Source organism: Molossus molossus, unplaced genomic scaffold, assembly GCF_014108415.1.
Source record: "Molossus molossus isolate mMolMol1 unplaced genomic scaffold, mMolMol1.p scaffold_m16_p_10, whole genome shotgun sequence".
Lineage (NCBI taxonomy): Eukaryota > Metazoa > Chordata > Mammalia > Chiroptera > Molossidae > Molossus > Molossus molossus.
Window position 1 is genome coordinate 73,350,545 of NW_023425345.1, and position 23,732 is coordinate 73,374,276.

The 23,732-nt window shown below is 47.4% G+C and overlaps 1 protein-coding gene across 1 annotated transcript; it reads left to right on the forward strand.

The window, feature by feature from the left end:
- The first annotated feature begins 6,141 nt into the window (after window positions 1–6,141).
- Window positions 6,142–23,603, forward strand: AVIL (advillin). Its single transcript, XM_036251254.1, has 19 exons — window positions 6,142–6,230; window positions 7,639–7,713; window positions 8,435–8,631; window positions 11,117–11,225; window positions 11,306–11,416; window positions 11,715–11,917; window positions 12,379–12,457; window positions 12,554–12,652; window positions 13,560–13,713; window positions 13,812–13,912; window positions 14,386–14,523; window positions 14,624–14,782; window positions 15,546–15,725; window positions 17,100–17,245; window positions 17,352–17,496; window positions 18,732–18,920; window positions 19,538–19,606; window positions 20,501–20,617; window positions 23,040–23,603. The coding sequence occupies exons 1-19, from the start codon at window positions 6,165–6,167 to the stop codon at window positions 23,151–23,153; spliced, it is 2,451 nt and encodes an 816-aa protein (XP_036107147.1). The 5' UTR covers window positions 6,142–6,164; the 3' UTR covers window positions 23,154–23,603.
- The last annotated feature ends 129 nt before the right edge of the window (window positions 23,604–23,732 follow it).

Consider the following 23,732-nt stretch of genomic DNA (forward strand, 5'->3'; position numbering starts at 1 on the left):
CATTCCTTTTCTCCAGGACCTCAGAGGCACTCCTGCTTTTCCGGGGGGGAGGGAGTAGTGGGTGTTGCTATCATTACTTTGCCAGCCTAACACACATGCCTCCTGCCTCTGGTAACAGGTATGATGAGCGAGTCCTTTGCCCACTTGCCCTTTGCATATCTCTTGCTTTCATTTTTTAATAGTGAATGCTTTAAAAAGGAGTCACAAAATGGAAGTTTCCCCAGGATGGAAAAAGAGGAAGTGCTGCTGTAATTGGGAGCACAGGGTTCCCCCCAAAAGGAGGCCCCATGTCAGCATCACTGCTTTAATCGTGGCCTCCCCCAGGTCTGGATGTGGTTCTTTCCTCTCTTCCTTCCCTCCCTCTGAGGCAGGAGGGAGTTCCTATCATCTGTTTTCCCTGGAGGCAGATGTTACAAAGCATTTGTACATTGTTTAGGGTGTGAGGACACTTCCCACTCTGGACTCATCCCCATTATCCTTTTCATTTTCCACACACTAGGTCCAGCCTAAGGAACTAACCTATTTCAAGAAAGCCAGGTAGGGGAATAGCAGCTTGGTGGTCTGGATGGTATCTGGCTGACTAGCATCTTTCTCTAGCATTATGGTGCCACCTCCCTGCTTTCTCTAAGGTTGTGAGGCCTTGTGTTTCCCCTGTATCACAAGTGGAACAGAGTCCCCAAAACCATGTGGTCATTTCCCCCAGCATCATTCCTTGGTTCCCATGGGGTCCTGCAGGTAGGGGACGAGGGCTCTGGTGCTAGCCACGGGCAGCTCCTGAAGGAAAATGGGGGCTTCTCATTCTAAGGCCCAGACCTAGGCCTCCATCCTAATATTGTGGGAGGGGCCTCTCTCAAGACCCACCCTAAGGGTTAGTTTAGCCTTTGGGTCAAATTGGCCATCTGGGCCCAGCCAAGGTTTTCTAACTAAGCAATAAGAGGTTCTAAGCTGATCCAGTTCCTGGATCCCTTTCTCCATATTCCTCCAGGGGAAGGAAGAACCTGTGCCAGCCCTGTTCCTGTCAGGCGTGTCCAAGTGCTCTGAGAGTGACTCCTGACCAGAGCCCAGGATAGCTTGATGGGAGTGTTCTCACTTCTCTGTGGGAACCCCCGCACTGCAGGACTGGTTCCCATCAGAACTCTGCCCTGCTCACCTGCTATTCCTCAGCAGATAAGCAATTTCCACTTCCCCAGAGAAGCAACTGAGGCCAAATTTACATGGTTCATTCATGTGGACCAGAGCAACCTCATTTGCTGTCTGGTTTCCAGTTTCAGTGTGTTAGGGCAAATGAAGGGTGCTCCTGAGAGGAGTCAGGCCAGACCCAGTTTTGGAGGGGGCAAAGAGGCGGGGTGGGGGGTGGGGCTGTTCACCTCAGGGTCTGTTCTAGGGCTTCCCACCAGCCCTTCCTGTTTGAGGCTGGTCTTTGGGAGGCAATCAGCCACCATGCCTGGTCAGCACCAATTCAAGCCATGCCGGGAATCTGTCCACCTGCCAGGTTTGGTTCTTTAATGTGCCTCTTCAGGGACACAGTGTGTCTCTCTGATTGGGCTTCTAAATCAAAAGCCTGATGTTCGTGTCCCTCTCATAGGGGGAGCTTTGGACACAGGACCAGATTGAAAAGGGTCAGTTAAGAGTTTTCACTCTGCACATTGTAGAGGGGACACTCTGTAGGCCCATGGGTCCCTTACTACATAGAGAGGTTGAGTAAATTTGCCTTCAGTTAACCTGGGACCTTCTGTTTAGTTACCTCCTGCCTCCCAAAGATTTTGACTCTTGTAAGTATATAAACTCACCTTTGTTAACAGTGGCTGAAAAGCTTCTCTCTGCTAAAAGCATGGGAAATCTAATAGCATCATTCCCTGGGAAGTGGGTGCCATTCTGTTCTGCTACCCCTGCCCTGTTCCTGAGGCCTGTCCAGTAGGGCAGCCCCTTGTAATGCTGTCCTGCGTCCCATGTCCCAGCCAGACCAAGTGTCTGAGGAAGGAAAGCCTATTTTCCCCTTCATGTCTTCAGTTGGTTCCTTTACTGTTTTTGTCCCTGTCACTTTGTAAAATGGGGTTTTAGTACCCCCCCCCCTTAAGGCAAATATTTGCATTCAAGCAGGGGAAGGAAGGCAGAGGTCTGACCCGCTGCTCCTGGAGCAGACCCTCCTCTTGGCCCCATCAGCTTCTTTGCTTGTAGTTATCCCAAGTCTGACACGTTCCATGTCAGTGCCACTGCCCTTCAAGATGCCATTTGGAGGGTAGGGATCTGCTTCCTACTGTGACTGGGCTGTGGGGTTCTGACTACCTTGCTTACAGATTCATGGTTTGATAAATTTGTTGTATTCAAAAAAACTTGAAATGTAGGACGCCATTAAGTGTCTGTTTATATTTTTGGAATATTTGTATTACTTACAATTAATAAAAGCGGGTTTAAAAAACCCATCCTGGAATGGGCACTGCCTCCTGACCTTGCTGTTCATTTGGGCACTTACTGGTAAAAGGCGAAAGATTTATGCGATCTGAAGAGAAACCAGAGTATTTTGGGGGCATTTACTGGGCACACCTGTCAACCCTCACAACCCCTTCTGTCATGACAAAGCTTGAACACCATAACTGGGAAACCAGCTGCGGACTTGGCACAAGCTTCTGTTCAAGGTCACAGGCACAAGTCGGGCTACGTTAGCTTTTCCCTGGCCCCCAGTGGAATTAACTCCATTGCCGTCCAGGTACTTAATAAGCATATGCTTGGTGTCCTATTGACTTCTGGGGGTGAACCAGCAGCCCCAGGGAACTTGGAGTCTTTAGTCTTCTGTGCCCCTTACTGATGTTCCCAAACCAGGATCCCTGAAACTTGGAACCCAGGGTGGTTCCTGGCACATAGTAGGCACTCAAATATTGATTGGCCTGATGTATGACCCCTAGGAACAAAGTAGGATGAGGTAATAACACACCCCTGGCCTCTCTCCTAGTCTTCCCCTCCAAGAAATGCCCAAAAGCTTCTCAAGGGGGCACTTGTCAGCCTGGACATCTCAGGCACAGCGGGCAGCTCTAGCCCTTGCCTCCTGTCAGCATAATGCATCCATATCTACAATATGGCAAATTTCATATCCTCCCACCCTCTTTCCTGCATTATTGATGGGCTATGCACTTTTCAAAAATCAATTAGATCAGGGCGTGGAGCTGGAGTTATAAAAAAAGCCTGTGAAAGTCTGCTCTTGTTTTTGCTGTTTTGAATAGGAACAGATAAAGCTTTCCCTCTGGTTTGAATAAGTCAAACCCAGGGCTAGGTTGGCTGTGATTGGCTAGGAGTAGGCAAATGTGGTTAAGATGCAAACCCAAGCAAATATAACCCAGTGTCCGTGCAGCCATTGCTAAGCTCAGGCAGCAGACCTGGAGCCTCCTGCTTTGGGGTGGTTCTTCAAAACGCTGCTACTTACTCGACAGCAAGTTGGGAAGACGGTGGGAGAGAAAGCAAGGTAAGGTCTGTCTGGTTTTCGGGTGCGTGTCAGTAGAGCCTATCCTACTGAACAAGGAAGAAACGAGAGGAAGAGGGGATTGAGATTTCCCTAGCTTTGTCATCTTGGATAAGGCTTTTAAAGGGTTGAACCAGGAGTTTGTGACCAGTTTTACAAACTTCTGCTGAGAAACCAAGGCTCTTTTTAGAGGCCACTGAACAGAAAGGGCATATTTTTATTTTTTATTATTATTTTTAAATCCTAACCCAAGATATTTTTCCATTTATCTTCAGATGGGGGGGGGGGGCGGAGGCAGCGATGAGAGAGAGACACATTGGTTGGTTGCCTCCTGCATGGCCCGGACCAGGGCCAGAGACCAAACCACAACCAGGGTACGTGCCCTTGACCCCCTTGACCAGAATCAAACTCTCTTTGGTCCGCAGATTGACACTCTAACTGCTGAGCCAACCTGGCCAGGGCAAAAGGGCACATTTTTAAGAGCTAGGGATGAAGACCATTCAGAAAGATGATGGTTGGGGCAAGGTAGAAGTTAAAACCAGCAACCTCTGTTTAGGGTCCATTCACACTGATATCTCTGTAAGAATGAAGGGTCACTGGCTTTTAATCTGGGGTTTCAAAACTGCACCCCACCCCAGGGGTTTCTGCAGTGATCTTAGAGGCTGCTGAATTAAGAAGGACTTGGAGAGGAAGGAGGGAGTGACCAAGTTTTGGAGAAATTTGATATGACAGGTAGTCACATTTTCTGGGTGTTCCAGTGTGGTAGGAAGTCCCTTAAGCATGTCCTCTACTGCATTTGGGGGACCCAGAACTAGTAATATCCTTCCCAATTGCTAAGTCCCTGCCGGCAAATGGGACTGCTTTTGGTCTCTGAGACTCAAGGCTTTAATTAATGCCAGTTGGTTTGGCTTTTACCAGGTTGACATTTCTCTATCTTCAAGGAATGAATTCATTGGCCCTCGTCCCTTCGCCTAGTTGGCTAACAGCATTTGCCTTTAATGACTGAAATCTAGAGTCTGAAGAAAACCTGAACAAATATTTCCTGGCAGCTCTGAGCAGCACAGGGTGGGGCAATGCAAGTTATCAAATTAAATCCTCCTCAAACAGTGACTGCTCCGCGTCACTGCTCTGCTTTAGTCTGCCATAGCAGTAGACAAAGGGAGTTTGTGTTTTTGCCAAAGTCCACACTAAATAACAGTGCATATTCTACAAACCTGGCTTCATCCACCACAGCTCAAGGGAAGAATGGCCAGACTTGCTCCTCTTAATAAGTACAATGTGCCTCCTGATAGCAAAGCTCCACACAGTCCTTTGTGGATGGGTTTTCATCTTATGTAGATCCATCTTTTCCTTTGCCTCTTGGGAGTTTTCATCAGTCACGCACATTATCATCAGACCGTAAGCTCCTTGAGACCAAGAACCAGGTATGCATTTTAATTACATAAAGCCCCTATATGACCATGGATGTGTGTAGGTGCTTGGTAACCCTGAATACGCCTTTTTCTTTTTTTTAATCCTCACTCAAGGATATTTTTCCATTCACCTTCAGATAGAGTGGGAGGGAGAGAGAGACATTGATGTAAGAGAGATACATGGACTGGTTGCCTCCCGCATGGACTGGTTGCCTCCCGCTCGACCCTGACCAGGTCCAGGGACCGAACTGCAACTGAAGTACGTGCCCTTGACCGGAATCAAACCCCCACCTCATTGGTCCAAGAGCCCACACTCTAATCGCTAACCCAAACGGGCCAGGGCATGGATAAGCTTTGAGTAGAGATGGTGCACCATCCACACAGGTTTCTCTTGCCATTTCCTTCCTCCCCCCATCCAAGGCCAGACGCAGCACCACTGGCTCCTGAGGGCCTGTGTGAGAGGGTCCGTGGGGGTGGAGAGGAGGGCATTAGCTGGTAGGCAGACCAGGCCAGCCCACCCACCCTGTTAGCACCTGTATTTTGTCCCAGGCCCAGCCCTGCCAATCTACTTTCCCTTTTCCTCTGTGAGGTACAAGGAATATATTAGTTGTAAGACAAAAAAGCAGGATGAGTTGTCTGAGTTTTAAGACAGTTTACTGAAAAGAAAAAAGTCTGGCCCAGCCAGTGTGGCTCAGTGGTTGATCATCCACCCATGCACCAAGAGGTTGCCGGTTCGATTCCTGGTCAGGGCACATGCCCAGGTTGTGGGCCCAGTCCCCAGTCAGGGGCATGCAGGAGGCAGCCAGTCGAAGTTCTCTCTCATGGATGTTAATATCTCTCTCTCCCTCTCCCTTCCTCTCTCTCTAAAATCAATAAAAAAAAAAAAATTTTAAATGACCTACATCCAAATGACTAAAAGCAGGTTTTAGGATCAGATAAAAATATCATTCTAGTGTGTGATCCTGGGAAAACTGATCCTGAACCTGTTTTCCTACAATGTAAGATCAAGAAAATATACTCAGCTTAAGACAATTCAGAGCTCTTTACAAGGACAGTGGCAAGTGGGAAGCAGAACTTCTAGGTGGGGATCCCTGGGCCAGCCAGCCTAACGACTTGACCTTGGACAAGTCATTTCCCCCATCACTGTGAAATAGCACAGGGATGCACCACGGGACACGGCAGGATGGCTGACAAGAGATTCGGAAGTGATTTAGGAAGAGAGCGGGATGAATGCCTGCAGGAGAGGCCTCATCTCCCTGCTTGCTCTATGATGTTTCAGTCCCAGGAAGTCAAGAGCCATGTCTCTGAGCAGCACCTTCAGGGCTGTGGGCAATGACCCTGGGATCATCACCTGGAGAATAGAGGTGAGTGGGGCTGGAGGTACACCTTCCTCATCCTGAATCTGGGAGCAGACTCTAGTCACCCAGATCTGCTACAGGACAGCCCTCCTTAGTCTCTGGCCTGTGCTTTGGGAGCTGTGAGAGGCAGCATCAAAGTGCACATTTTCCTACCCTTGACCCCTCCTGGGTGCTCAAAGCAGGTGGGTGGAGGAATTGTTCTTAGTCTTGGAGAGAAGGGCTCCAAGCAAAAATAAGCTAATAAACTTGCCCTTTATTCAACCATCTGCTCAGCAGTCTGCACTTCCAGTAAACGCCCTGGAGTATGGGTGGGGCCAGGGCCCACCCAGGAGACTGATACTCCTTTCTGCTCTTTTGGAAAAATGGAACCAGTCTTCCTCAGAGTGCTCTGGCTCCTGCAGAGTAGTAGGGTAGGTTTGGGGGCACTGCACAGATGGGGGTATGGCTCATCCCTTCTCCCACCTGGACTTCGGCCCCCATGGCTGGCCTTGAGCTCCAGCAATTTATAGCTGGAAACCGCCCCGGCCTGGGCAGCCCCACCTGCCAGATGTGAGGACCCTCACCCCACTCCCCCTCCCTGCTCTGAGCCCAATGAGTGGCTGCTGTATAAAACCCAGAGGTGAGCCTCACGCCACTATCCTCCACATGGAGGGGAGTTACAGGTTCTCGCAAGCAGCTCAGAGCTTGTGAGAGGCCTTGGACACTTCCACTGGTTTAAAAACCAATAGGTACTCAAAGATAAATTGAAAAAAAAAAACAACTAATAGGTACTAAAAAAGTACAAAAAATATGGAATATTTAACATTTTTTACATTTAACACACACATTTTACATAGAATACACACAAGTATGACTGTGACTTTAACTCACTTGGAGGTAGTGATGAAAATCTACATCTGAGGCCATGGGAATAGTCCTCCAGGGACAAGGCAGACATGAAAGTGACAAAGCAGCGCCCCACCCAGACTCCAGACATGGGGCACTGGGCTTGGAGCCCCGAGCCCTGCTGGAACTCACCCACCCAAACCCCACAGAGCCTCATTGTTTCGCCCTTGTGGACCTTGGCCAGCACCGGTGGTCGGTTCGAGAGCAGTGTTGGAGGCAGTGGTGCAGCTGCACAGAGGCAGGTTTTATTTGATAGATTATGTCCAACTCTTCCCTGCAGCGAGCTGGAGGTGGCTCACAAGGCTCCTCACAGTGCAGCCAGACAGGACAGGGTGGCGGGGGGAGGAGGATGGGGTGAGGACAGGCCCCCAGCTTCAGACTGGGGCCATCTGGGCTGAGCTCAGGGGCCAGGTGGCCACACTAACACTGCACTCACTGCCACACCCTGTGAAAGCAGGTGAGGAAAGGGTGGCTTGGGGGAGAGGAAGGAGGAGGGAATGCAGTCTACTCACATCCCTTGTCCTTCCAGAAAATGGAGCTGGCGCTGGTGCCCCTGAGTGCTCATGGCAGCTTCTATGAGGGGGACTGCTACGTCATCCTCTCGGTGAGCACCACCCCCTCATTCCCACAACTTCTCTGAGAGCCAGGCTCCTCTGAGAGATCTGCCAACAAAGGCTAATCAGACCCCTAGTATCCATCTCGATTCTTCCTCAGTGTTACACAGGACAGGCCTCCAGTTTGACCATTAAAGGCCATTCTTAGGTGGGAAGGTTTAAATTTAGCATCTGAGGGTGGGAGGTGGGGCCCTCAGTCTGAACCCGGGTAAGAAGCTCACACACAGGACATCTCCATGGAGAGGGGGCAGACCCCAGATTACAGTGGTGTGTGCGGAGGAAGGCCAGATAAATACAGGTAGCCTCGGACCTCGAGGTGCTCACTCTAGTTGAAGAAACGATATCCCACACGAACAGTGCTGACAGAGCCAAGCAGATGGACACATCAGCACTGTGCCAGCTGGGCAAGCGCAGGGGAGCGCAGGAGCGGCAAGGCGGGTCTGCAGTCCAATTGGGAAAGGTTCCCATTGCTCTCCCTTTATTTTGAAAACAATGAGCTGTCAACTTTTCCCAAATGTAGGGAGGAATCGGGGCTGCCAGAGCTGAACCACACAGCAGGTCTTCACAGGGGCCACTGCAGGGAGGGAGACCGGTCTGGAGCCTGCCAAGGATGGGGCACAAGCCACTGTGCTGCGTTCTTCCCATGCCAGAGGGCCAGCAGGGAAGGGGAGGCAGACTGTCCCTGACATGATCTCTCTGGCTGCATCCCAGACCCGGAGAGTGGGCAGTCTCCTCTCCCAGGACATTCACTTCTGGATCGGGAAGGACTCCTCCCAGGACGAGCAGAGCTGTGCGGCCATCTACAGCACACAGCTGGATGACTACCTGGGGGGCGGCCCAGTGCAGCACCGAGAGGTCCAGCACCATGAGTCCGACACCTTCCGTGGCTACTTCAAGCAGGGCATCATGTGAGTAGTTACATATAGCAAGGACAAAAATGGCAGTTTACCAAAAAGGAAACCCAAAGGGCCAATAGTACATGAAGAAAGTAATCAGAGAAATGTAAATCAAAGCAAAGCTATCATTTCCACTGACCAGAGTAGCACAAATCTGAGCTGGGTGGTGCCAAGAGTTGGTGAGATCGTGGGGAAATCGGAGCCCTGGTGCCTTGCTGGAGGGAGGACTGGCAGAGCATCCCAAAGAGTAACCTGCCCCTGAGGCAAATCCCACTTCTGGTTATAACTCGAAGGAACTCTCACATACCCAGCTCTACAGGGGTACACGGACCAGAAGGTTCACAGCAGTATCACTGGTGGCGGAAGCTGCAGGCACTAGAGAAGCACTCCCACCGCTGGGAGACTGGACAGGAAAATACTCGTGACACCAAGGAGCTCTATGCAGGAGCTGGAAGCAGAATTTAGATACATACCTAACATGTGGACAGAGCTTAAAATCACGGTGCCTAGTGAACACAGTAAGAAACAGCCCTGAGATATGTAACGGAATGCCAATTTCTCTTTTATTTTTATTTATTTATTTTATTTATTTTATTTTTTATCCTCACCCGAGGACACTTTCCCTTTTTTTATTTTTTGTTCAGGTAGAGCGGGAGGGAGAGAGAGGAACAGAGAGAGAGAGAGAAACATCGACGTGAAAGGAACACATTGAGTGGCTGCCACCCGCATGACCGACCAGGGCCGGGGACAAACTGCAACCGAGGTACGCGCCCTTAGCGAGAACCGAACCCGGGTCTCTCAGGACCGCAGGTCGACGCTCTAACCGCTGAGCCAAACCGGCCAGGGATATTTTTATTTTTTTTAATCCTCACTTGAGGATATTTTTCCATGTATCTTCAGATAGAGTGGGACGGAGAGACAGAGAAAAACATCGACATGAGAGAGACACATCGACTGGTTGCCTCCCACATGACCCTAACCGGGGACTGAACCACAACTGAGGTACGTGCCCTTGGAAGGAATTAAACATGCAACTGTTTGGTCCACAGGCCAATGCTCTAATAGCTGTCCCAAACCAGCCAGGGCCCAATTTCTGTTTGAAAAAAATACATGTGCCCTGGCTGGTTTGGCTCACTGGTTAGAGCGTCAGCCTGTGGTCCAGAGACCCAGGTTCAGTTCCCGCTAAGGGCATGTATCTTGGTTGCAGTTTGTCCCCGGCCCTGGTTGGGTCATATGTACCTTTCACATTGATGTTTCTCTCTCTCTCTCTCTCTCTCTCTCTCTCTCTCTCTCTCCCTCTCTCCTTCCCTCCCTCTCTCTCTCTCTCTCTTCCTCCCGCTCTGTCTGAACATAAAAAAAAAAAAATACATGTGCCCTGGCCAATTTTGCTCAGTGGTCGGAGCATCAGCCCGCGGACCAGAGAGGCCCGGGTTCAGTTCCCGCTAAGGGCGCGTACCTCGGTTGCAGTTTGTCCTCAGCCCCTGTTGGGGTTGTGTGAGTGGCAACCAGTCAATGTGAGTGTGTCTCTCTCACATCGATGTTTCTCTGTTTCTCTCTCTCTCTCTCTCTCTCTCTCTCTCTCTCCCTCCTCTGAAGACGAATGCAAAAACTGTTCTCGGGTGAGGATAAAAAAACAAAAACAAAAACATGCACACAAAACAACAGGCCACGTTTCACCAGAATAGAAATAAATCTATGTTAAACTGTTAGAATTGTTGTCTATGGCTGGGTAGAGTAGGAGTAGGGTATGCAGATAAAAGAGAATATATAAATACTTAAAACAAGAGAGGGGTCTGGTAAAGGCCACTAATGATGCTGTTCCATGAACTAATGAGTTCGATTAATTCAAAACCTTGCACTCGAGATTGAAACAAAAAGAGAAATTCCAATGAGCTCGAGAATTCTGAGGCTGGTCCAAGGCCAGCTTCTTGGAGATTGGCAGTTCCCACTGACTGAGGACCTGCTGGGCACAGGGCATCACACTGTGTCACCAGGGAACCCAAAGCCGGCCCCACCCTCCCCTCCAGGGTGGCTTTCTGCATGCCCTCACATGTGGGAGACCTGGGATGGAGGCTGGGTTAAGTGAGTGCCGGGCCAGGACAACTGATTCCAGGAGTGAGTTGGTCTTAAGGCTGTGCCCCTCTCCCTGTCACAAAGATATTCACACTGTTCCTAGAACAAAATAAGCTCTTCCGTGGTGTGGGGTCTTTATCACCAATGTTCCCTCTGTCTTGAGTACTAGTTCCTTGTTGGTCCTGATTTCTTTACTATCTCAGCTGGAATGTTACTCCTTCCCAGAGGACTACCCTGACCACTCTGTCAGAAAGTCCATCACTGTGTCTACCTCCATGACAGCAATTACTACCATCTAGATTTACCTTGCTTATTTACTGTCATCACCCACATGGGCAGAGACAGCATCTGTATAATTCCTATTCTCCCCCATACCTAGCACATAGCACATACTCAATAAATAACTGAATGGATGTTCCCTTAGCTACAAGAAGGGGGGTGTGGCCTCTGGGATGAAGCATGTGGAGATGAACACCTATGACGTGAAGCGACTGTTACACGTGAAAGGGAAGAGGAACATAAGGGCCACTGAGGTAAGTCCTGCCCACTCTGTTCTGGGCCCAGGGCTTCTCTGCCTGATACCTAAGAATTCCTCCTGGATGTCCACCTCCAGGTGGAAATGAGCTGGGACAGTTTTAACCAAGGTGATGTCTTCTTGCTGGACCTTGGGAAGGTTATCATCCAGTGGAATGGTCCAGATAGCAACAGTCAGGAGCGCCTGAAGGTACAGCTCTGTCCAGTCTTCCCGCTCTCTCCTCTCCCTCAGGCCTGGTCCTAGGCTCGGCTCTCAGGTGCCTTTTCTTCTCCCTTCCTCACTGGCTCTTCCCTGAGACTCAAGGCCGACTCCTGCCTTGGAGTAGAATCTGTTTTGGAAAGAGGCCAAGTGTGTGAGTCTGTGACTCACCCCTGGGCTCTTCAGCATAGAATAACTGCTGTCTGTGATCTAGCCTGCTCCTCCCAAAGCCATCAAACAGAAGGGGGGGGGCAGAGCAGCTGAGTGCTTCCATGGGTTTCTTTGACAGGCTATGCTTCTGGCAAAGGATATTCGGGACAGGGAGCGAGGGGGCCGTGCTGAAATAGGAGTGGTCGAGGGAGACAAGGAGGCAGCAAGCCCAGAGCTGATGAAGGTCCTTGAGGACACCCTCGGCCGACGTTCTATTATCAAGCCTGCGGTCCCAGATGAGATCATAGATCAGCAGCAGAAATCACACATCATGTTATATCAGTGAGTAGCTACACCTGGCTGCTGGTTGGAAGCTGGGGCAGGGGAAGGTGTGTCCTAGAAGACTAGGCACTTCTGCTTGGCTCCTCATTTTGGGTGCAGGAGTCTGGCTTTCTTTTAGTCTTTTTCAAATGCCGCTTCTAGAAAGAGCTTGGTGTTCCGATTCAAGGAGGCAGCTACCATCTGTTCTTGTCAGCAACTCTTCCTGGTCTCTTGGAGAAACTGTTCCTTTACTTGGATCTGTACATGCGCAGGGATGTGGATGGGGTGTTTAGAGAGAGATGCACAAAAATCTCCTCTACAGAAGAGTCCCTCACATTCCTGTCTGCATTCAAGCCACGCCTGTCACATGAAGTCAGACTCTACCCAGAAACTCCCTATTAAAACAAAGCCAGGAAAATATCAAATGACTACAAGATGCTTTGCAGAAGAGAAGACACAGGCTAACCTCTCCCTTTCTCCAGTGTCTCAGACTCAGATGGGCAGCTGGTGGTCAGAGAGGTAGCAACGAGGCCTCTGGTCCAGGACTTACTGAGCCATGATGTAAGTAGAGCTTGGGTGCACGTGGTATGGGGTGACCAGACCTGGCTTCAGAGGCCAGCCCTGGGGAAAGTGTAACTTTATCCCTGATTGCTTCAGGACTGCTACATCCTGGACCAAAGTGGAACCAAGATCTACGTGTGGAAAGGAAGAGGAGCCACAAAGGCTGAGAAACAGATGGCCATGTCTCAGGCCCTGGTAGGAGCTACAGATGCACTATATTGTCCAAAAAATTCCATCACTAACACTCCAGATGTGCCGACAGCCACACTAGGCACCTGAGCATATAACATTGCAGTTATATACATGGACTTTGAAGTCAAACTGCAATTGAAATCCAGGTTCAATACCATCTCCTGGGGTTGTTGTGAAGATTAAGTAACATTTGTAAAGCATTCAGAGCAGTATCTGGCACACACACTGGCTCAATAAAAGGTGGCTGTTATTATTGAAGGGGACAGATATCACATATCAAGGATAATGGCCCTGTCCTCAAGGAGCTTATGATACTGTGCAGACCCATGCAGATGAACCAAGCAGGATGCACTTACAAAGCAATAAATGGGTAAATGAATGTGGTTCAGAGTCAGTTGAGTACACGAGTGTTGAAAGAACAGTGTACAGAGGATCATGAAAAAAAAAAAGTTGCCCTGGCCTATGTGGCTCAGTTGGTTGGGCGTCATCCTATGCACCAAAAAGTCATCGGTTCAATTCCCTGTCAGGGCACATGCCCAGGTTGTGGGCTCGATCCCCAGTGGGATGCATGTAAGAGGCAGCCAATTGATGTTTCTCTCTCACATCAATGTTTCTTCTCTCTCCCTCTCCCATCTTCTCTCTCTAAAATCAATTAAAAAAATTTTTTAAATAATAAATACGACAGTCCAATAAAGACATGACAAAATGTTCTATTCAGTCCTTTCCTTCAGTCAGGTAAGTTTGTCCTAGACAGAAGTGAGTTAGACTTTGACTCTGACTCCCAGAAGGGAGCAAGGGAGCAATCCTACCAACTGGCTTCAAAGGAGGCAATTCACAGGCCAAGCAAAGTACTCAGTGCATTCCCTGACTGACCTGCCTTTCCGGGGGCCCGGGGGGTTGGTATCTACAGAAGTTCATCAAGATGAAGGGCTACCCCAGCAGCACTAATGTGGAGACCGTCAACGATGGTGCTGAGTCAGCCATGTTCAAGCAGCTGTTCCAGAAGTGGACAGTGAAGGAGCAGACCATGGGCCTGGGGAAAACATTTGGCATTGGCAAAATCGGTAAGGTTGCCCCAGATTGTCTTCTTACTGCTGGAACATAGAAAGGCAGATGTGGCTGCTTTTCACTCATTGGGCTTCTCTCAACCCCTTCTCTGCAGCTAAAGTTTTCCAGAATAAATTTGATGTGACTCTGCTACACACCAAGCCAGAGGTAGCTGCCCAGGAAAGAATGGTTGACGACGGCAGTGGGAAGGTCGAGGTAAGCCTAATGGTTCACGTCTCAGGGCAGGCAGGCCCCACTGGCCCTCCTGGCTCCTCTGCTGCAGAGGAGGGGCCGGTGATTCTGTTTGCTTTGTGTTCGTTTTCATCTCCAGTGCCTCAGGAGTATTCTCTAAGAGGTGGTCGAAGTCTACAGTTTTCCCACATTACTTCAGGGAAGTGAAAGGCAGATACCTTAGTGAGCTATCAATAACTCACCTGGCAAATCTATTCAAATCATCTCTGAACTGTGCTGGGGAGAGCTGCCTGACCAGGGTCAATAAGTTCTCCTCCGGGTTCAAACCATGCAAATGTGATAAGCCCTCACCCCTGGGAAAGCAGCACCAGAGGGGACAGGGGGACTTCGAGGGGACAGATGTTAGTCCCTTACATGGGGAATCTCGTTCCTTTCAGGCAGCTGTCTGTTCAAATAGGACCCCATCTCTGGGGAATTGTCTCTCTTTCTGTGCCCAGGTCTGGAGAATTGAAAACCTGGAGCTGGTCCCCGTGGAGCATCAGTGGTATGGCTTTTTTTACGGGGGAGACTGCTACCTGGTTCTCTACACGTACGAGGGTTACGGGAGGCCACGCCACATCCTGTACATCTGGCAGGTAGGCCTAGGGCAGACTCGCGGCTTTCAGAGATGATGCCCCGCTGGCCACTGAGCTGGGGCAGAGGTAGCAGTGGCCCGTCCTCCTGTCACCACTGCAGGGCCGCCACGCCTCACAGGATGAGCTGGCAGCCTCGGCATTCCAGGCAGTGCAGATGGATCAGAAGTTTGATGGGGCCCCTGTGCAGGTTCGGGTTACCATGGGGAAGGAGCCACGCCACTTCATGGCCATCTTCAAAGGAAAGCTGGTTATCTTTGAGGTGAGAACCCTCAGATAAAGTTACATAATAAGCCAAAATGCTCAGAACTAACAAGCCAGCAGGGGCTACGGTAGAGAGGAGGGGTGGGGAATAGGCCTGGGGTAGACATGGACTGGACAAGAAGAGGTTAATCTAAGGCACTTAAGTGTATACAATTGTCTAGGACTCCAAGTCTCCAAACCACTGCTTAATTCATGTTCAAGTCTTTCATAATGTGACCCATATGACCTGTGTAGGTGCCTTACCCTCAGCTCCCTAAACCCCCCGCGCCACTGCAGTGAGGTGGGTCTCCTCACATGCCATACCATTTCCTGCCCACCTCCCCCACCAAGTGTGCCCCTTCAGATTCAAGTCCTGCTTCTTCCATGAAGCCTGGCTGAAGCACTACTGAAAATGGACAATGTCACGTGCTTGATATACACAAGTCTGTGGTCAAGTCCTAGTCTTGCCATTTATTAGCCAGGTTTCTAAGCCTGTTTCCCTATCTGTACTATGGGATAGTATCTCCACAGAGTGATATGGAGAACCAATGAAATGATGTAGGTAAGGCACCAGCCACAAAGCCTGGCATATATAATAGTGGTCTCAGAATGAAAGCTAACATTATTGGTACCATAACTCCAGGTCACCCCCACCTCTCCCACTTAGCCTACAAGCTCCTCAAGGACAAAGACAGTGTCAAACACATCCACGTTCTCCTGAGCAGCTAGCCCAGTGCTCTGCTCACATGGTGCATAGTCCAGACTCTGCTTCTCCTCTCCAGGGTGGGACTTCCAGGAAGGGAAATGCCGAGCCCGATCCTCCGGTAAGGCTCTTCCAGATTCAAGGAAATGACAAATCTAACACCAAAGCAGTGGAGGTGCCAGCCTTCGCCTCCTCCCTGAACTCCAATGATGTCTTTCTGCTGCGGACCCAGGCGGAGCACTACCTGTGGTACGGCAAGGTAGGATGGCTGGGCCCAGTGGTCCACCAGCCCTGAGCCCACCCTCCTCTCAGCAAAAGCAAAGGAACTAAAGAGTAGGCTGGAACAGTGCACAACATTCCCCACAATTAGGCCTCCAATTAGAAAGTCAAAGACAGCAATGCTTATACCCAGGAGACACTCCGTAATCTTCTAAATGGACAGGGGCTGAATAAGTGGATCTTTCCATACCAGTTTGGTGGATTATGACAGGATAGGCATTACCACTGAACAACAACACTAAAAATGTGATTTTGTCCACTCAGACTGCATCTGCATTAAAAAGCACTAAATTGTTTTACAAAAGAGAACAGGAAAAGATGCCCAACATCATTAGTCATTAGGGAAATGCAAATGAAAACCTAATGAGATGCCTCTATATACTTATTAGAATGGCTAAAAAAAATGACAGTATCAAGGGCAGATGAGGGTGCAAAGCAACAGGAACTCTCACACATTGCTGGTGGGAATGCAAACATGGCCCTTGAAGAACAATTTGACAGTTTCTTGTAAACTATACACTTACCATATGATCCAACAATCCCACTCCTGGGCATCTACCCATGTGAGATAAAACGCTGTCTTCACACAAAAACACATACACGGATGTTTGTAGCACATAGCACTTTTATTTGCAATCACCAAAAACTGGAGACAACTCAGCTGGAAAATGGATCAATAAAGTGTTATATCCATACAAGGGAACACTACTCAGCAACACAAAGAACAAGCTGGCGATACACACAACTACAAGGGTGATGCTAAATGGAAGAAGCCAGACTAAGTCTATACATAGTGTATGAATCCACTTAAGACTTTCTGGAAAAGGCAAAACTATTGTGATGGAGAACAAAGTACTGGTTGTCAGAGGTTAAGGATTTGAAAGGGTTTGATACAAAGGGGTAGCCTGGGCAAATTTTTTGCAGGGGCAAGGAAACTGTTCAGATTCTTTGTTGTGGTGGTAACCTAATTCTATGCATTTGTCAAGATTCATAGAACTGTATACCAAAAAGAGTGAATTTTCTTTTATGTAATTTTTTAAATAAGTTTAAATTTTTCTCTTAAATAAAAAAATCAAAAGTAGGTGCTAAAATTCCAACTGAAACCAAAACAAAAGAGACTTGTCAACATCCATTGTGGGTTTCAGAGTCTGGTTCTGTTCTTTGCCATCACAGTGTTTTCCTCCCCCCACCCACCCTTTCCCAGCACAAAAACAAACCTATTTCCCCATTCCAAAGTACTGTGGCTTGGTAGCTGATCCTGATTACACTAAGCTACTAGTCTCAGAAGCTTTTTTTCCCACATCAGCGTGCTCATGTGCAGCTAATATCTGTATTCTCCTAACTCCACTCTCAGGGGTCTAGTGGGGATGAGCGGGCAATGGCTAAGGAACTGGCCAGGCTTCTCTGTAATGGCACTGAGGACGCTGTGGTCGAGGGCCAAGAGCCTGCCGAGTTCTGGGACCTGCTGGGAGGAAAAGCTCCCTATGCCAGTCACAAAAGGTATGGGACCACATCATCCCTCCTCTTGGCTCCCCCTGCCTCCCAGGCTTGTGAACTACACATGATTTCTAAGCAGCTCAATCCCTCCACATGTGCTGTATTGCAGACTACAGCAGGAAATCCTAGATGTCCAGCCCCGTCTCTTTGAATGTTCCAATAAGACTGGCCGGTTCATTGTCACTGAGATCACAGATTTCACCCAGGATGATCTGAACCCCAGTGATGTAATGCTCCTGGATACCTGGGACCAGGTAAGACATAGCCAGAGTGCTTGGAACAAATGACAAAGATCTTCATATAGTTTTGGCTATTTTTATGTAGTAACTCCCCTGCCAGGATAAACCCAGGGTAACCCTGGATCATCCCCAAGTCAATCAAAGAATTGTCAGTGGTGACCAACAAAAGAGAGCCTGCTTTTTGCCTCTTCTGTTCTACTCACGGTGTGTGGTGTGGTGTCACCAAGGTGAAGAGTGCCATCCTGCTCTGAGACTTCACAGGCTGATTGGGGGGTGGGGTGTAGAAGCATAATTTTACTATAATGGAGGGACAGACAAGGTGCCACAAGAGCACAAATTAGGGGCACTCACAGTTCAGTGGCTCAGAGCCGACTTCCTGGAGGAGATGGCTCCCAGGCTGAATCTCAAAGAATAAGGAGGCATTAATCAGGTAAAGAGGGCATTCGGGGCAAAGAAAACAGCACAAGTAAAATCAAGGCATGAAATAGTCTAGTATACAGAGAACTACAAAAATTATTATCAGAACATAAGATGAAGTTAAAGAGTACCCTACAGATGGAGCTGAAGAAGTAGGTATGGACCTTACCTACCACATGAAGAATTTAAGATTTATCCTGGGAAGCTACTAAAATTTAAGCAGGTGAGTGACAAGGTCAGACTGCGCATTCCAGCAAGTGTAGGAGAGGAGGGATGGAGGTAAGAACAGAAGACTATGCTGGGAGGCCAGTCAGTAGACTGTTGTTAGAGTCCAGGAAGAGCGGCTTGGGCCCTTGTGGAGCAACTGAGTAGAGGTACAGAGGTGGTAACAGATTCTACAAACGCATAAGAGGTGAAATGGTCAGACTTGGCAACTCACTGGGTATAGGGGCACCTAGGATGAACCCCAGGTTGCTGCCTTACAAAAGACTGGGTGGATGCCATTCACCAAGAATGAGGATACAGACACACATTTAGAAAAAAAGAGCTACATTTTTGGGGTGTTATATTTGAGGTGCTTGAAGACAGCCAAGAGGAGGTGTTTTGCAAGAAGCTGGATTCAGGAAGTTAAACTTCAGAGAAAGAGCTCAGGACTGGAGATGTAGATATGGGAGATGCACATGGCAATTAAAATCACAGATCAAGATGATTCCGAGAAAAGCTTTCTCTGCTGAGGCTGTGACCTGCTGAGGGGTAAAGATAGGGCAGTGTTTATGATCTAGTACATAGTCCTTGTTATGGGCCCATTAACAAATATTCAATCTCTACAACAGGTGTTCTTGTGGATTGGAGCTGAGGCCAATGCCATAGAGAAGGAGAGAGCTCTTGTTACAGCCCAAGAGTACCTGCTCACTCACCCTAGTGGCCGAGACGCTGACACATCAATCCTGATCATTAAACAGGGGTTCGAGCCTCCCATCTTCACAGGCTGGTTCTTGGCCTGGGACTCTCACATTTGGAGCGTAAGAACAGAGTGCACGGGGAAGACATTCTCGTTGTCAGGGAGCTCAGCATTAATAGCTCAGGGGGAAGGAGGGGTACTCCTGGGCTGAGTAAATCCAAACCCACCTTTCTCTTACTCCCTGTCCCTTCCCTGCCTTTTACTTTCCTCTTCTTTCCCACCCTCTACAGCACTAAGTCCAGTTAGAGAAGTCACAGCTTGTTTCAGGAATAAGCAGCATGCAGAAGTAATAATGTTTAGAAAGTATATCCACACACATTTTTTTTTAGCTTTACAACATCCTGACAGCTATGGTAAACATGGTTTCCCATATTACAGATGAAAGTTAGAGGAGAAGTTATTTGTCTGAAGTCACAATTAACCAGGTTTTCTGACTCCTAGTCAACTGTCGTCTTTAGTCTGCATGGCAGATTGAGGGACCGCCAGCAAAGAATGTTCATGTTCATGTACCTTCTAATCCTGCATGGGCCCAGAAGGGGGGATTTTCATTTCTGTTCATCCCTGAAATGTCTTCTGATTCCCTGGCATTTTTGCTTTTCTCAAGGGTACAGACTAGGCCTGAGATGGCCTTCCTTATATGCAGCACCTCATCCTATGTTGCCTATCTCTTCTTTTCAGGCAGGGAAATCATATGAACAGTTAAAAGAAGAGCTGGGAGACACTGCTGCTATCATGAGAATCGCTGCTGTAAGTTTCTTGGAAGAGCAATTCACACAGGCCACCAGAGCTGAAGACACAGCCATGCCACAGATGCCAGTGGGTGAAACCCGATCATGTCCTTAGTATCACTCTAGTGGCTATTCTGCCATGAAGATGGTTTTAATATATAGAAAAGCAGGTCTCAAAGCCAAGTTCCTTATTTTACTGCCGTTCAGAATTTAGAACAGACTTGCTGGTTTTTTGTTTGTTTGTGTGGTTAACTAATTTTATTATTCAACTCTCTCTTGTCATTCAGGACAGATTAAATTTACTGGCAGCATTTTTCAGAAGTAATAAGTTTCTAACCCAAATGCTTATCCATTTCTGACAATAGAGTCCACAGAAATTCAGGTCATTACCCCTATTTTCATGGCTAAAAGAAGTGGAGCCTCTGGCCAGGAATTCAACAGTAATTTAACATCAGTGCATGGCACCAGCTGTCCAAACCAACTGGCAATTATGTCTTTTATGCTCTACAAATTCAAGATTCCAAAGCTAATGGTGATGTAGTATCTTTAAAATGTATTTAAGAAAAGTATGATTTCAACGGAAGTCATTTAAAGGCTGGAAATGCAGAGCCTAAGTTAAGTGCCAAGAGAAGGAATGTGATCACATTATTTAAATAAGATTTAAGCACGGCACTGATGCTAAACTGGCTATACAGGATTTACCTGAGACTTATTCAGTCAGCTTTCCCAAGGACCCTAAATCTGAATATTTTAGATTCCCAGGTGATTCTGACATGCAGCCAGGTTTGGGGACAACTGTTCTGAAAGATAATTACAAAGGGTGAAATTTTAATATTATACACACAGAACTTCGATTGCACAGATCTGAACAGTTTTTTATCCTGTATCCACGTTTTTATCTTATCTTACCTAGGACATGAGGAATACAACCCTCTCCCTGAACTCTGAGACAAAATATTACCCTATAGAAGTTCTAATGAAAAATAAGAATCAAGAGTTGCCTGAGGATGTGGACCCTGCCAAAAAGGAGGTGAGGAGCTGAAGGAACTATGTCTGATGCAAATAGAGCTCTCCATGTTTAAAGCACCTGTCTTAACATATGGCCTCAGGCAGGTCTGGAACACTGTAAGTACTCAATAGACATTTGAGCTACCCAGTAGCTCAAGCCAAAAATCCAGGGCTCTTTCTTGATACTTTCTTCTCACCTCCCACATCAATCCATCAGCTAGCTTCTGTCCACTCCTCTCCATCTCTCTGCTGCCAGTCTGGTCCAGCTATCATGGACTACTGCCATCGTCCCCCAACTGGTTTCTGTACCATCCCTACAATCTGTTTTTCTCGTAACAACCAGTGGGCTTTTAAAAACGGATGACACTGTTTTATTTAAAACATCTTGAATGGCCCTGGTCGGTTTGGCTCAGCAGTTAGAGCCTGGCCTGCACACCGAAGGGTTGTGGGCTTGATTCCCCGCTCAAGGACACATACCTAGGTTGCAGATTCTATCCCCAAGCCCAGCTGGGGTCATGCAGGAGGCAACCAATCAATGTGTCTTTTTTACATTGATGTCTGTCTGTCTCTCCCTTTCTCCCTCTCTCTCCTTTCCACTCCATCTAAAAAAAAAAAAAAAAATCAATGAAAAAATATCTTCCAGTGAGGATTATCAAAGCAACAACAACAAAAAACCCCACTTTGAATGACTCCCTACCGCACGTAGAAAAGAATCCAAAGTCCTTTTCATGGCCTCCAAGGCTCTGCCCAACCTGCCCCTTGCCCCGCTCTGATTTCATCTCACACACCACTACCCTCTTCACTTAGCCCCCTTCAGCCAGTGGCTGCTTTTCTTCCAACATGCTCATTCCAACCTTTGAGACTTTACACTTGCTATTGCTCCTGCTAGAAAAAATCGTAACAAAGCCAACTCCTCATTATTTACGTCTCAGCTCAAACATCACCGCCCCACGAAGGCCTTCCCTGACTACCCTACCTACCTAACACTGCTTCCCTGATGCCCTCCAGTTCCTTTATACTTGTCATTGTCTGTTTCCTCCTTGTTTTAACAGCTAGGACCATCATATTCTTGTTCACCATCACATTCTCAGCTTTTTACCACCTAAAACAGTACCTCGCAGATAGTAAGCACTTACTAAGTTTTGGTTAAGTGAATTAACATATTCATGTTGAATGAATTAAATTATTCTCCCCTTGAAGGATTTGATTTGGGAAGGGTCTGTAGATTTTCCACAATGTCTGATCCAACCAACTCCTGAACACTAGACTACAACTTTCTTAAAAATAGAGGTCTTATATTAATTACTTTACTTGGATAGAAAATATTCATTAAACATCAATAAATAAATGTTAGGAGAATTTTATGCCTTCAACAAGATCCACCTGATCTTGCATTTGAAATGTCTGGGCCCTGGCCAGGTAGTTCATTTGATTAGTGCATCCTCCCTATACACCAAGGTTGCAGGTTCAATCCCTGGTCAGGGCACACACAAGAATCAACCAATGAGCCCGGCCAGTGTGGCTCAGTGGCATTGTCCCATGGACTGAGAGGACCCTGCCAGGGCACATGCCTGGGTTTTGGGCTTGATCCCAAAAGGGGACATGTAGAAGGTAGCTGATCGATGTATCTGTCTCACATTGATGTTTCTTCTCTCCCTCTCTAAAAAAAAAATTAAAAATATATTTAAAAAAAAAAACAAGAATCAACCAATGAATGAATAAGTGGAACAACAAACTGATGTGTCTTTCTCTTTCTGTTTCTCTCTCTCCCCCTCCCTCCCTACCCCTTACTTCCTCTCAATTTTTAAAAAATGTCTGGATAGAAATGGAAGATATGGGTAAAAAGCAAGGAAAATCATCACTCAATTTAGTTCTCCATTTAGCCAAAACCTAATGTTGAGAAGTCATATATAATCTATAACTCATTTCTTGTCCTTCCGGCAAGAAACAAGTGCCAGGTGAAACTGTGGGAGCAGTGAATCCAGTCAGTTCCTCCACAGGCCAAGATGGGACTCTACAACCTGAAGAACTCTCTAGTGGATCATTTAAGTCTATTACAGACTTTCTAAAATTCAGCCCTGGCCAGTTTGGCTCAGCGGTTAGAATGTCAACCTGTGGACCGGAGAGTCCTGGGTTCGGTTCCCACTAAGGGCATGTATCTTGGTTGCAGTTTGTCCCCAGTCCCAGTTGGGGTTGCGTGGGTGCAACCACTCAATGTGTCTCTCTCACATCGATGTTTCTCTCTCTCTCTTCCCCCTTTCTCCTTCCCGCTCTGTCTGAAGATAAATGCAAAAATGTCCTCAGATGAGGAAAAAAATAAAATAAAATTCGTTCTACTTCCACCTTCAAGGACCTCACCCCCTTAGCCCCACTCTCCCAAACTCTGTTGGCACTGATAGATGCCATGTCTTCCTTCTAACTGGAAACTCTGTTTTCTCTCTTAGAATTACCTCTCTGAACAGGACTTTATTTCTGTGTTTGGCATCACAAGAGAGCAATTTGTTGCTCTGCCTGGCTGGAAACAGCTCCAAATGAAGAAAGAAAAGGGGCTCTTCTAAGGCAAGAAAGTATCCGCCTATTGGGAGAGTATATAGTGCCTATATCAGGAAAGAATGTATCACCAATTGTTGCCTAACATTCAGCTACTTCATTTACAAAAAATAGGGTCTGCAAATCACAGCATGTTCTCCATTTTCCTCATCCCTACATTTCTTAATTATATAACTAAAATGTTAACTACCCACTTTTTTATTTTTATGACCATCTGACTGAAGCCTCAGCAGAAAGCACTAAAACTACATGAATCTGGAGAAGTAAAAAGTAAGACAACAAAAAAAACAAGTTTAAAATGTTTTCATATTAAGGCAAAAACCTAAGTCTGTTATTTCCATAACCTATTTAACCCATAAATCATTGAAGTTAATTACATGTATACCCCAAAGCCAAAATCTAAATGCCCAAATCTGTATGTGCCAGAGCTTTTAACTTTTCAAATAAAGATATCTGTATGAGCAAATGGGAGTTATTTTCAGTATTATGGGTTTGCCTATTATAGTAATTATCTGATGTATTGCTGGGAGAAATGTCTCAGCACTATTGGGTGAGCTCTCTGGATAACTGGACCACTGTAATTCCTG

What these genes read in the sequence shown, in the direction of transcription:
- AVIL (XM_036251254.1), top strand. Translation starts at nt 6,165, where the DNA reads ATGTCTCTGAGCAGCACCTTCAGGGCTGTGGGCAATGACCCTGGGATC. An exon ending in TACTTCAAGCAGGGCATCAT is followed by an intron (nt 8,632 to 11,116) that starts GTGAGTAGTTAC and finishes ATGTTCCCTTAG; the next exon opens with CTACAAGAAGGGGGGTGTGG. An exon ending in GAAAGCTGGTTATCTTTGAG is followed by an intron (nt 14,783 to 15,545) that starts GTGAGAACCCTC and finishes TCTCCTCTCCAG; the next exon opens with GGTGGGACTTCCAGGAAGGG.